General features: G+C 40.3%; 1 protein-coding gene across 4 annotated transcripts in view; it reads left to right on the top strand.

Moving 5' to 3' along the window:
* Arhgef6 (Rac/Cdc42 guanine nucleotide exchange factor 6) overlaps positions 1–14,071 on the top strand; it is a 112,028-nt gene that overhangs the window by 55,297 nt on the left and 42,660 nt on the right. For all 4 annotated transcript variants that reach the window (XM_028776911.1, XM_028776910.1, XM_028776913.1 and 1 more), the window contains 3 exons: positions 5,955–6,049; positions 9,915–10,010; positions 11,832–11,954. In XM_028776911.1, the coding sequence (XP_028632744.1) occupies positions 5,955–6,049; positions 9,915–10,010; positions 11,832–11,954 (314 nt within the window). The remainder of the gene's footprint in view (positions 1–5,954; positions 6,050–9,914; positions 10,011–11,831; positions 11,955–14,071) is intronic.

The following is a 14,071-nucleotide window of genomic DNA, read 5'->3' as shown; positions in this document are numbered from 1 at the left end:
TGTGTGTGTGTGTGTGTGTGTGTGTGTGTGTGTGTGTGTGTGTGTGTCGGACAGAAGCATGTATGGCATGGTGTGTGTAGAGATAAGAGGACAACTTTGTGGAAGTTGGAGTCTGTTTTCTCCTTCCATGTCTCCATGGGTTCTAAGTTTCCAGGGTCACGTGGCAAGCACCTTTCCCCGCTGAGCCATCTTGTTGGCTTGTTGTTGTTGTTTCCATTTGTTTTTGCTTTGTTTTGAGACAAAGTCTCACACAGCCTGATTTGGTCTAGAACCCTGAATCTTCTTGCCAATAACCACTCCCCAAATTCTGGTGTGCATCACCACACCTGACTTTATTTTCATTGTTTTCTTTATTGAACACATATTTTTACAAAATGACTGTATTTGTATTTATTTAGTAGTGTGCAAAGGTTCCCCTTCTTCTACAATAATGTTTTTAATATTTTATGGGGTTGGGCCTCAAACACAGAACCTCAAGCATGCCAAGCAAATGGGCTCTACCACTGACCTACATTCCCCAGAACAATATTTTGTATTTTCAGCAATTACCAACCTAACAGGGATGAGGTGAGAACTCTTTAATTTGTGTTTCATGATAGATGGTGTTGAGCATTATTATATACATACTGGTGACTTACACATGTTTTATTTTGAAAAAATGTATATTTAGATTTTTGGGTTTTTTTTCTCATTTTAAAAGTATGGAGTGTTCTTTTGCCTTTGAGTTCTTTGAATTCTTTATATATTTTAGATGTGAACTTCTTAGTAGATAATAGTTTGAAAGATTTTTCTCTTATTTTGTAGGTTATCTCTTTATTCTGTTCATTATTTTTCTATGTATATGTTCATGTGTGTACTTCTGTGTGTGTGTGCATGTACATGTGTGGAAAGAAAAATGTCAGTGTTGGAGGCCTTACTCTTTGGCTCTAATTAGTTAATTAAGACAGGGTCTCACTATGTAGTTGGCCTGAAACTCAGTTCACAGAATTCCCAGAGCCCTGCATCCTGGTCACTGGGATCATTAATGGTGTGTGGTGCTACCATGTCCCACTTTCTGCCTCACCACCTTATCTTTTAAGACGGAAATGAACTTAAGGGCTTGTTTTCATTCTTCTGCATGTCTAGCTAATTTTTTCTAGTAGCATTTAGTGAGGAAACTGTTCCTTCACCACCCTCAATTAGGTTTTTATTACATTTTATTTACTTACTTATTTACTTATTGTGTGTATGTATGTGAGTGCACACATGCAACACAGTGCACAAATGGAGGTCAGAGGACAACTTGCAAGAGTTGGTTCTTTTTTTCTACCTTGTGGGTCCCAGGATCCAGCTCAGGTCATAAGGCTTGGTGGCAAGCACCTTAACTGGCTGAGCCATCTAGCTGGTACCGTTGTTACCATTAGTAATTGTTGCCCTTGTTCTTTGTTCTATTTTTTCTATTTTATTCTGCTTCTTGTAGTTTTAATAGAGTATTTTATATGATCACATTTCTCTTCTTCATATCTGTTTGGCACGTGTATGTGTGTGCACACACACATGCATACAGCGAATATACAGTGATCAGAAAAGGATGTCATATGTTCTGTTCTATTGCTGTCATCCATTCCTTTGAGCCAGGGTTTCTTAATGAACCTGGTGCTAGGCTGCTGGCCAGCAAGCCTCCTGTCTCCACCCCCACACAGTGCTGGCATTAGCAAGTGGCCATGCCTGGCTTTTTATGTGGGTGTCAGCATCTGATCAAATTCTCATGCTTAAGCAGTGCGTACTCTAACCCACTGAGTCATCTCTTCTGTCTCTGTCTCCTCCTCTTCCTCCTCCTCCTCCTCCTCCCCCTCCTCCTCCTCCTCCTCCCCCTCCCCCTCCTCCCCCTCCTCCCCCTCCTCCCCCCTCCTCCTCCTCCCCCTCCTCCTCTTCCTCCTCCCCTCCCTCTCCCTCCCCTTCCCTCTCCCCCTTCTCTTCCTCCTCCTCTTCCTCCTCTTCCTCCTCTTCCTCCTCTTCCTCCTCCTCCTCCTCCTCCTCCTCCTCCTCCTCCTCCTCTTCTTCTTCTTCTTTTTCTTCTTCTTCTTCTTCTGTTTTGAGACAAAATGTGATGGATAACCTTCAGAACCATTAGCATGACTAGATTTGATTTAGAATCACCTAGGAGATAGATCTCGGTGTGTGTCTCTGAGGTTGTTTCCTAAGAAGATTAATCAGGAAGAAAAGTCCCATGTTGGAGATATCATGCCATAAACTAAGATATAAGAATGGGTACAACGTGGGGAATAGAAGCACTACCTGTTCAGTCCTCCATGTTTCTCTCTGAGATGTGAGGCATGGAATAAGCTCAGTCCTCCATTCCTCTTGCTAAGGAGCTGTAATTCTCAGCACCCGCTTGTCTCCCTACTCTCTGTGATAGCTGTTATCTATAATCTCACTCCTCACAGATCCCAACTTACGTTTTCACTTGCTCTGGATAATATATGTTATGAAGGAAAGAATGACTTTCCTGCCCTTTGGATCCTAGAAGGAAAATTAAAAATTATCTCTCCTTTAAAAATATATATTTATTCTTTTATGAATTTCCTTCATGCATATAACAAATTTTGACTGTATTCACTACCTCTATGTCTCCCTCTTTTTTTTTAACCCATTGAGTCAGTCCAATAAGTGCTTCCCATAAGCATGTCTGTTTTAAAATTTAATTTTTTTCTTAATATTGGCATTTTCATGTGTAATTACTTTCTTGAAGCACCACTTTAATTGAAACCAATAAGTTTTTGCTTTATTAAAGAGAAGGCCTCATGTCTCGGGTGGGCCTTGAACTTCCTATGTAGATGAGGATGATCTTAAACTCCTGATCCTCGTGCCTCCACTTCCTGAGAGTACTGGGATTATAATCCTGAGCCACCATACCCAGTTTCTGTGGTGCTGGGGACCCAGCTCAGGACCTTGTGCATACTAGGACAGCACACTGCCAACTGTCCTCCAAAGCTAGCCTTTGCATGCTGTGTCTGCTTTTCATTCATCTCAAAGCAGTTTTTAGTGGCCTTCAGTATAACTGGATGTTTTTGGAGGCAGTAACATTTCTCTTTCACCATTGAACTAATTTCAGAGAGCCTTGGTACTTTCAGACCTCTGAATTTACATTTGTAAAGAATAGTTTCTGAGCAATATGGGAACTGAAAATAGACAAGAGTGGCGGTCAGTAGAGCCTACTATTTAACCCTTTACTGTTTTCTGATTTTCTCTCTCCCTCTCCCTCTCCCTCTCCCTCTCCCTCTCCCTCTCCCTCTCTCTCTCCTCCTCCTGTTCCCTCTCTCTCCCTCCTTCCCTCTCCTTCTGCCCCTTCCTTCCCTCCCTCTACTTCCCCCTCCCTCCTCCCTCCCCCTCTCTTTCCCTCTCTCCCTCCTCCATCCCCCTCTCTCTCCCTCTTCCTCCCTCCCTCTGTCTCTTCCCCCCTCCCTCCCTCCTTCCCTCCCTCCTTCCCTCCCTCCCCTCTCTCTCCTCATTATAAGCCCAGACTGGTTTTAAACTTATCATGTAAATTGGCCTCAAACAATCTTTCTGCCCCAGCTCCCTCACTCAATGTTGGGATAATAATTATATGCCTGTATGCTTAGCAAACCCTTAGCCTTGGTAACCACCCCATGGCCTTCTAAGTCACTGATTCCCAACTAAGGTGACATTACCCTTCTGAGCACACTTTTTTGATAGTCATAATTGTGGTGTGGGATGGTCTCTAATGGCTAGATGTCAGGGATGCTACTTAACTTCCCACAAGACATAGGGCGTTCCTCTCCCAACAATGACTTCTGATCTGAAATGTCAATAGATGCTATTATTGGGAGAGATGTGTTTAACCTCTTAAACTGGTCCAATAAAACTTGCCAGTACCTACCTGTGCAGCATCTCACAGCTGCTTCACAATGGTCCCTGAAATGTCACAATCTGAGATGAGGTAGGTTATGCCTTAAAACTGAAGCAGCCTGTCAGCCACTAGCACAGTTGGGACCACCATCCCCCAGGTCAGTTGTTCACCAGAAAGCCAGTGGCTCCTTGGGCCCCTCCTTACTTCAGCCACTTCAGCCACTCCATCATCATCATGCTTTGTCTTGTGAGTATTGTCACTCTTTGATATCCGCAAGGATTGGCTCTAGGATCTCCTCGAATACAGATATTCAAGTATCTGTTTAAAGAAAGATTTCTTCATGTATTTTGTGTATGAGTACTCTGAATGCATGCACACCTACATGCCATGCCAGAAGAAGGCATTAAATCCCATTCCTGATGGTTGTGAGCTACCATGTGGTTGCTGGGAATTCAACTCCGGTACCTTTGGAAAAGCAGCTGGTGCTCTTAACCACTGAGCCATCTCTCCAGTCCCATCAACTCTCCTCTATAAAATGGTCTAGCATTTGCACATGACCTTTTTACCTCCTCTCTAGAGTTCAGATAATCTCTAGGCTGCCTGCCTTTGTGTGTACCATATGAATAATTGGTACAATATTAAGAATTACTTGTGATTCTGCAGACTGAACCCAGGGCCACACACATGCTAGAGCAAGTGCTCTACCTCTGAACTACACCTTCAGCTCCACCCCCCACTATTTATCTTGAGACTTGATCTGACTAATTTGCCCTGGTTTGAACTTGCAGTCCTCTTGCATCAAGCCCAAGGGTAGCTGGGATTAGAGGCTTGAGTTATACCATATTAGTTAAGGAATAATGACGAAGGGGGGGATTCATACATATTCAATTCAGATGACATTTTAAAAATATTTTCAATCTGAAATTAGCTGAATCCTGTAGAAGTTGAAGCCCTAAAGAACCCATCTAATATGGAAGCCATGGACACACAGTATCAGCTGTGTGTTTCTGCCATTTTGGTTGACTAACATGCTTCTCCTAGCCATATATGTTTCTCTCTGTCTTGTAGGGTCCTACTTAATGTCTCCATCTTCAGATATAAAGGAAGCTCCTTACCTGTAAGCAGCATTACCATTAGCATAGGGAAGACTTGTTCAGTGAATTAGAAGATGTGAAAAATATATAGCAAAATATTAACTTGGTCATGTTTAACTGCTCTAAATGAAAGTTATTCCTGCTTTCAGAACAGGCTGAGAAATGGGACATGGCCTTAGAACTAGTGGAGGAGGACAACTTGTGGAGTCATACACTGATTGTTGAGCCTATAAATTTTATCATTAGCTAGGTGTGGTGGGTTACACTGATAATGTAATTTCAGTACTATAGAGTCAGAGACATGTGGTTTATGGTTAATTTGAGGCCTGTTTGAGCCACATAATGAATTCTAGGCCACTATGGACTAAGGTGAGAATTTGTCTTAAAGAACAAAAAAGAATTTTGTGTTATTAATATCAGATAATTATTTAATTGTTCTTCTCATTAAAATTCTCTCAATACTATCTCCTTTTTTAAATTTGAAGTGTTCATATGAGAAGACTTTGTTTTTATTGAAAGATTAGTTTGAACACTGCTTCAGAATGTACTATATATATGGTAAGAATCTGTCTTATTAGAAGCAATACACAAACCAAATCTTTGATCTTTTGTGTTATAATTATCCTTGAATTCTCCTATTCTTGAATCTCTATATTTTATAATTTTATTATTCATAAAATGAGAACATTGAGAACTTTATTTTTTCTGATAAAATTATTTAAAGCATAAATGTGGCCAATATCATGTAACTGGCGAGGCTTTTCCAGTAGAGGTAATTCATGATACTTGTGTTCATGTGAACTGTGTGATATAGCTAGCTGTTAGACAATTGTTAAAATATTTTTCTAGTGTGAAATAAAGTGCATTTGTATTCTTGTGTTTCTTACATTTAGCACCAGCCTAAGTAAATTGGGACACCTTTTTCTAGGAATTTGACTTAAAAAGCTAAATCTCCGTTTGACTTTGGACTTGCTTGATGGTGAAGGACCTTAATTCTTGTTTCTCCACAGGTGTTACAGAACATCTTGGACACTGAAAGAGAATATGCCAAAGAACTTCAGTCTCTGCTTGTTACTTACCTAAGACCCTTGCAGTCTAATAACAAGTAAGACTTTCTAAACCCTTAGTGAAATAAAGTGAAAGAATCTAATGTCAGCACTTGGAAGCATTGCTTCTATGTCACTGAATAATTGATTTTGCCTTTTAAAATAATTTCCACAGATCACAGGTTGCCAAGAATTTAGTCAGGGCAACAGCAATTATGCAAGATGTTGCTTTTGGAGAGCTTGGCTTGCTTTCTGAAGAGGGAATAGCTAATCTGAGATTCTGCCTGTAACAATTTGTATATTGGATATTTTTTTTCTTTTGCCTCTTTTCTATGTAATATTAAAACATCTTCAACACTTGGGACTGAAAAATTGTACCTGTTCATAGAATGGAGTAAGATATTTTAATACACCTCTGCAATGTATAATGATCAGATCAGGGTGACTGTCATAGCTATAATCTATTTTGAAATATATAATAACTTTTTGGCACCATTAAAACCCCTACTGTGCTGTAGAATATTTAGCTGTTATAATTTACATCCAGCTGTGTCCCTGTTCCTCTGAACTGTCCTTTTCTCCAACCTGCCATCCTCATCTTCCGGGGCCTTGGCAACCACTCTTGTACTCTCTGTTTCTGTAGTATTTATTTTAAAAATATTTTAGTTAAAAAATTTTATACAAGTACATATTTTATGTATTAAGCATATTTTCCCACCCCCTTATCCTTCTTTCTTGTCCTTGTTACTTTTATTCTCCTACATAGTTTTCATGTATTTTCATTACACACACACACACACACACACACACACACACACACACACAATTTTTTGTATCTATATGAAACAAATCAGAAGGAATACCTAATATTTGCCTTCCTGAGGCTGGCTTACTTTGTTTAATATTATTTTTTTCCAACTATATTCATTTCTTACAAATGACATAGCTTCATTCTTCTTTATAGCTAAACAATTTTTCTTGTACATAGTAAATTTCCCCTGTGCATTCCTTTAGAAACAGACACCTGGGTTGGTTCCATTGCTCAGCTGTTATGAACAGGACTGCAATATTACACAAAGGGTCCTTTCATTAGCACTGCTATATACATGCATGTGCAGGTGTATGAGATTCTCCTCTCCACATTCCTGTGCATTTTAAAGTGCTGGGCCTCGTTGTACCATAAAGAAAGAAGGACTCCTTGGTGCTTTTATTCTGAAAGCACATGAACTGGGAATTCTCATGCTCGCTCTGACCTTTGCTTGCCAGGCTGGCCCTCTTTCCCATGCTCCCAGAGTGGAAAGAGTATGGCATTTTGCAAATGTTTAGAAGAGCAATTCAAGCCAGCATCTCATTCAGGCACATGCGAATGATAATGAGATGGAAAAGCATTCCTGAAAGCAAAATGTACAATGTGCACTAAACTTGAAATGATTTTCTAGTATGCGTGGAGACTGAGTTTTCGTGAAAAAAAAAACATGTTAACACTAAAAGAGAGAGAGAGAGAGAGAGAGAGAGACCATCAGTTTCAGAGGGAGTGATGAGGCGGGCAAGCTAGAGGGAGGAAAGGGAAAGGGGAAATGATGGAATTATATTTCAATTAAAGTATTTTAAAAATATTGACCATTTTTTTATGCTTTAGGGGTAGCATATATAACAAATAATGACTATCCTTATTTGTTACTTTAATTATTAAATTTCACTGGTGACCATGGTCTGTAAGTGAAATAGAAACTTTAGTTCACACAGTGGAAGACAAAATCCTCCCCTCTTTCTTCAGGAAAAGCTGACTTTTAGGGAAGTTTGTTTAAACTAGGAACTTTAGGCTTAAATGAGTTTAATGTCGCTAACTGTTTTTCTCCCCCTTGTTTTCTCTCCTCAAATTATGTTGGGTAGGCAAACATCATGCTGAATCTTGATTCAACTGCTCTCATGGTACCGTGGGAAGCATTCTTCACATGGAAGGGTTTTAGATTCCTGCATTTGGTCTTATTATGTGAAATGTGAAGTGTTATGTTAATCAGAGGTCTCAGAGTGATACAGGAATACAGCACGTCGCCCTTTCTAGTTTCCTGGGAGAATTGGCTGTCTCCATTGAGAAGATAAGAGACTGAAGTCTGGACAGGCTCATCGCTTTGCTTGTCACACAGCCAACAAGTGACTAGACTGGCTCTCCATGTCTCCCGCCCACAACTCACTATTTGAAATGTACCTTCGGTTTTCTGGCTGTAACATACAAAAGAGAAGTGCTCATCCTGGAGGGGAGATGGTCAGATTTCAAATGAGGAAGGGGCTGACACACAATCCTGATGAGGGCTAGGAGCTGTGACAGTGAAGTCAGACTCATTCTCATCTTCATACCAGAGTCAGAGTCAGAGTCTTTCCTCTCACCATACAGTTATTCGAGCAAGCCAGACTATTTGTTGTCTGATGGAGAAGAAGCTAGAAATGTCCCCAGGCAGGCTGCAAAAAGTTCAGGGACCCTGTTTGCTATGGCTGTGACGAAGCAGTACCCAGAGAAAACTGGCTGACTGCCAGAGTCCCCTCAGACAACAAGAGATAGGAGTTTCCAGTTTGTAGTTCAAGAGGGCAGAACAGCAGAGGAACTGGGAACATTTCATGTTCTGAGGGTTACTGGGAATGTTTCCTGGGATCTTCCCTTTTAAATTAGTCAGCAGAACTCCTTTGCAAATATTCCCCTGAGAATTAACTATGAGATGTATGTGCCTTTAAAATTTGTTTTGAGACAGTGTGTCTCATGTAGCTTAGGGCTAGCTTCAAGCCGAGACCCTTGACCCTCTTAAATCTGTCTTTCAAGTGCAGGGATTACAGTACTTATGTAAGAGACCCTCACAAATATTATATATATATTCCTAAAACAGGTGTATGTGTCTTTGTCTGTATGATGCTGGCCATGTGGGCACGGGTGCTGGAGAAGGGTCAGAAGAGGGTGTCAGATGCCTGGAGCTGGAATTACAGGCAGTTACTGTAAGCAGCTCCATTGTGGCTGCTGGGGACTGAACTTGGGCCCTGTGCAAGAGCAGCAAGTGCTCTTAACCTCTGTGCCCTCTCACTAGCCTCCTTCCCGGATTATATATTCTGAAGGAGAGAGAATGTGAGGCACACCTACCTCTTAAGTGACTCTCCAGACAGATTTTTTCCCCAAAGTGCTTAAGAGTCTCTGTGCCTGTTTTCTCACCTGTAAAATGTAGACAGCAGCGGCACTCACAGAGTCACCGAAGCTCCTGCTTGGGAAGTGTTGGCATGAGTGCTCCACGCCTTAGGAGCTTTGGCTCCTGTTCCTAGTGTCGCTTACTGTTTGGTAAGGGAAAAATGAACGGGAACATTCCTCATGTAGAGACACTGCATAGTCATTCGGTTTGCCTCTGTTTGAGTCTGTGCCACCCCACAAACAGCAATAAAAATTCAGTTCTACTTTCCCCCCTCTATTCTCTTTCATAAAGAATTTTTTGTAGTTGTTATTTGAAGATTTTCATTTCAGAGAAAGCCAATTTTGCTAACCGTTTCCTTCTGTACTTGTTGAACACATATTTTAATCACAGTTCCATTTTCTATAAAGGAGACACACCACAGGTGTTTAACTTCTTCCTAATCATGTTGGATTTTTAGTCTATTTTTATACTTTGATATTAAGCATGTTTTATTTTCCTCATGGCTTAACAAAATACCTAAATGCCTCTGATTACCACCAGTGTTCTTTAAGATCATTGTTCTTATTTTAGAAAAGATGAACCAAGAATGGAAGCTAAATAAGAGGGCCAGAGACAATAGAGTCGGGAGACGCTAAAGCTGCAGAAGTTACTTTGACTTCCCCTATTTCCAGCTCTCAGCTAACTGGACTCCAGTGGACACAAATTTCCATTCTATTAACTGGAACATTATGTCCTTTTTTTTTTTTAAAATCAGCCTGAGTACTGTGGAGTTTACATGTTTATTGGGAAACTTTGAAGAAGTATGCACATTTCAACAGACACTCTGCCAAGCCCTGGAAGAATGTTCAAAGTAAGTAAGGCAGTGGCTTTGCTGTTTCCTTCTACAGTTAAAGATTAATTGGTTTCTGAGACAGTGTATCACCTAGACCAGACTGGGTTTGAACTCATTATGTAGTAGAGGCTGACCTTCAACTTTTGATGTTCTTGCTTCCTCCTCTACCTTATTAGAATTGTAAGCTTAGGCTAGGCTCAGATGCACTTTATATTTATGTACTTGCTATGGATTCAACACATTGTCCCAGAACAAAGTCAAAACACGAGGATGAAAGAGCCTACAAAGTTCACGATGGTGCTGTTCAGTGCTAAAGTTTGTACATCTAGCAAACTGTTTCTAACTTTAATTTTAAACCACATTTATTTTATTTGTATGAGTGTTTGCCTTCATGTATATATTGTGCACTAGAAGACGGTGTTGGATTCCCGGGAGCTGGAGTTCTATATGGTCATGAGTCACCATGGGAACTGAGCTCTGATCCTCTGCAAAAGCCCAACCACCATCTCTCCAGTGCCAATGATAATAGCTTGGATGATGAGAAGACGTTTTTATTTTATGTACTGCAGATTACTTGAGAAAGTCATTTACATCATTCATTTAATGACATCAACCCCCCCTTTTTCTGGTTCCTTGGATTTGGGCCTTGTGCCTTCTAAGCAGGCTGTACTGAACTACATCCCTGCCCCTCAGTTTTCCCACTCCTACCCCCACCCCTAATCCTGAACCTCCATCTCTCCAGTCTTGGCATTCCTCAAGCTCATTGTGTAGCTGAGGTGGGTCTTGAAATTCAGATATTTCTACCCCCGGCTTCTGGCATTACCAATACTTACCACCATACCCAATGTGTTTCTTTGTAGCACTCTAGGTATTGAGTCTCTTATAGTCTAACTAGAAATACGTACAGGATTGGAGAAGGAAAAAATATATGTTCTATGTGAACCACACCACGACTTTTTTTTGTATATGGGTGTTTTCCCTGCGGTATATGTGCATGTGTGCACCATGCACATGAAGTACCCTTGGAGATCAGAGACGGAGCTAGATGCCCTGAGATATTAGTTACAGGCAATTGTGAACCACCGATATGTGAGGGTGTTGAGAATTGAACCCAGGTCCCCTGAAAGAGAAACCAGTGATCTTAACTACTGAGCCATCTCTTCAACCACCCCCACAGCACAGCTTTGATGACTATCTGATGGCTGAATTAGTCAACATTATATTACAAAGTTCACTGGAATAATCATCTGGGAGTGTCTTTCTAGTGTAAAATTAATTTTCCAGAGAGTGTATCTTGTAAAAACCCGTAACTTTCATCAATCTATGGAAATTGTGGAATGGCTCTTTTCTGAGCTTCATGCAATGACCTTTTGCCTAAGGTATGTTATGCTGTTGAACTCAATCAGTTATATCTGTGCTTGAGCTTGGTAGAACATTAGTGTGTCAAGAAAAATTTATACATCAAAGTTTTACTTGGTGGCTAGAATTTTTAATGTATTTATTTAGTCAATCTGTATTGGTGTTCTTCCTGCATATGTCTGTGCACCATATGCATGAGTCACAGACAGTTGGGAGCCACCATGTAGGTGCTGGGAATTGAACCTAAGTTCCCTGGAAGAGTAGGTAGTGCTCTCAAACATCAAGTCATCTCTCCAGCCCGGTGGCTAGAACTTTAATCAGCCATCAAAAACTGTATTTCAAGGATAAAGTTTTTTTCAGTCTATCTATCTATCTAAACAAACAAACAAACAAACAAACAAATCCTATGGTCTCAACTGCAAATGTCTTTACTTTCTGCTTCCTACTTTATGTTCTATACTTGACATGTTTTACTTACAGGTTTCCAGAAAACCAGCACAAAGTAGGAGGCTGCCTATTAAACCTCATGCCTCATTTTAAATCGATGTACCTGGCTTACTGTGCAAATCATCCTTCAGCTGTCAACGTGCTCACCCAGCACAGGTAAAGTCCTGGCTTTCCCCCAGCTCAGCTGTTCTGCAGTGGGAGCCTTGCTCAGTCGGACATCTTCTGGGAACCCAAGGTCTCTAGATCAACTCTAGATTATTCCTGCTCTATAGGCTAAGGCTGAATTCATTGTTCCGTGGCTTGGTCATCCACTAACGCAACAGATAATTTATTGAGCTCCTACTATAAGCAAGATTGTGTGTACACTGATGAGCATAGTGGTACCAATCAAGAAAAAGATTGTCCCACTCTTTGTGGGAGATAAATACAATTATCAAGTGAAACGCTCTGGACATGTATTGCAAGGGGTTTGTCAAAAGGATACTTGGAGACTTTGCAATGCAATAGCAAATTAGTAGGGTGAAGGGTGGAGGAAAAATCAGGGATGATTTTGCATTAGTGAGTTAATACTTCATATTACTGCTTAGAATGTAATCAATATATATTAATTGCACATATCATTGAGTTTTCCTGTGACATTTCCACATATTCACATATCTTGATTTACTCATATCCACTCTCTTAACTTACCTCTTCCCCCTTGGTGACAGATATTCAGTTTACTATATTCAAGTTGATATTTGTTTTGTTTTGATTTAGGATCAGATCTCAGCCCATAGTTCAGACTGGCATAAAAATCTTGGCAATCCTCCTGCCACATCCTCTCAAGTACACAAACCACCTGGTATTTTTTTTTTAAAAATTCTAGTTCCTGAATATGAGAAAAATGTGTGATTTTTGTATTTCTGAATTAAACTTGTTTTAACATGATGACCTTTATTTCCATCTACTTGATGCAAACAATATTCACTTTTTTGTGGTTGACTAATACTCCATTATAGATACAGAGAAATAGATATAAAGATACACACCCACACAGAGAAGGGGGGCTGATTCCATTGCTTGGCTATTATAATTTGAGCCTCAATAACCATGGGTGTGCAGATATCTCTGTCATGAGCTGCTTTCTTGTCTTCAGTTATATACACAGTTCTGATTTTAGTGTTTTGCTGTATAGTGGCTAGACTAAAGTGTATTCCCAAAGCCAAGAATAACACAGTTTCTTTTCCCGGTATCTGCTGGCATTAGTTATTGCCTTCTTGATGAGAACCATCTGACTCAGGGTGAATTGGGAATCCTAATACAGTTTTTAATTTTTATCTCCTCAATGGCTGAATATTGAATTTTCCCCATAAATTTTAGATTTGTGCTTCTCCTTTTGGGAAGTGTTTACTTAGATAATTTCTCCATTTATTTATTGTGTTATTTCTTCTTTGGCTAAGTTTAATGGGTTTTTTTTTTGAAGCTTGTAGAAAATCTACTTAGAATTAAAAAGAAAAATCTCAGGGAAGGCTAGCTGGAAATCTCACCAGCTACAGGGAGGAGGGAGTTTGGGAGAAGGGACATGGGACAGGGGAGAGGAAAGAGGAGGAGAAGGCAGGGAGGACACAGAGGGGAGAGAGGACAGAGAGGGAAGAGAGGAGAGAGAGATTACCATTTTAGCCAAACCAGCATGAAGGTCAGCATATGGTAAAGAAGCCGATACATATAGCAGGAACATCAGAGAAAGAGTGAGGATATTTGGAGTGCCAGGGAAACTATGCTTAGGCTCCATCTAATATCTGAAAAGAAAAAAGACAAAAAGAAAAAGGTATGAGTGTCGGGGTGGTTGTGCAGCAACTGCACTTTTGAGTTTTTAGAATGTGTTTGCTTGACAATCTGGAGGAGATTTCTCTCCCTTTCTGTAGGCCTTCTCTTTGTTCACTTGTTTATTTTGCTGTGTAGAAGGCTGCTTGCTTTTAAAAAAATCTCTGTAGTTGCATATGGCACATCTTGCTTGATTTCCTGGCATATGGGAGTTCTTCTAAGAAAGTGTGTGCCTATATTTCAGTGTTTCCTCCTAGCAGTTTCAAAGTGTCTGGTCTTACACTGAAGTCTTTGATCACTTTTTTAAATTTCTTTTTGTGCAGGGTGAGAGATCTGGATGTTGTCCTGTGCTCTGACATGTTGTTTTTAGCCAGTTTTCCCCAGTTGCTGTTTCACTGGTCCTTAATATTTTCTTCTTCTTTGTTTAATTAACATTCCCTCCAAACTGTGCAGCTTCTGATGGGCTG

Source organism: Grammomys surdaster, unplaced genomic scaffold (assembly GCF_004785775.1).
Source record: "Grammomys surdaster isolate TR1022 unplaced genomic scaffold, NIH_TR_1.0 274, whole genome shotgun sequence".
NCBI lineage: Eukaryota > Metazoa > Chordata > Mammalia > Rodentia > Muridae > Grammomys > Grammomys surdaster.
This window is presented reverse-complemented; position numbering and strand designations above follow the sequence as displayed.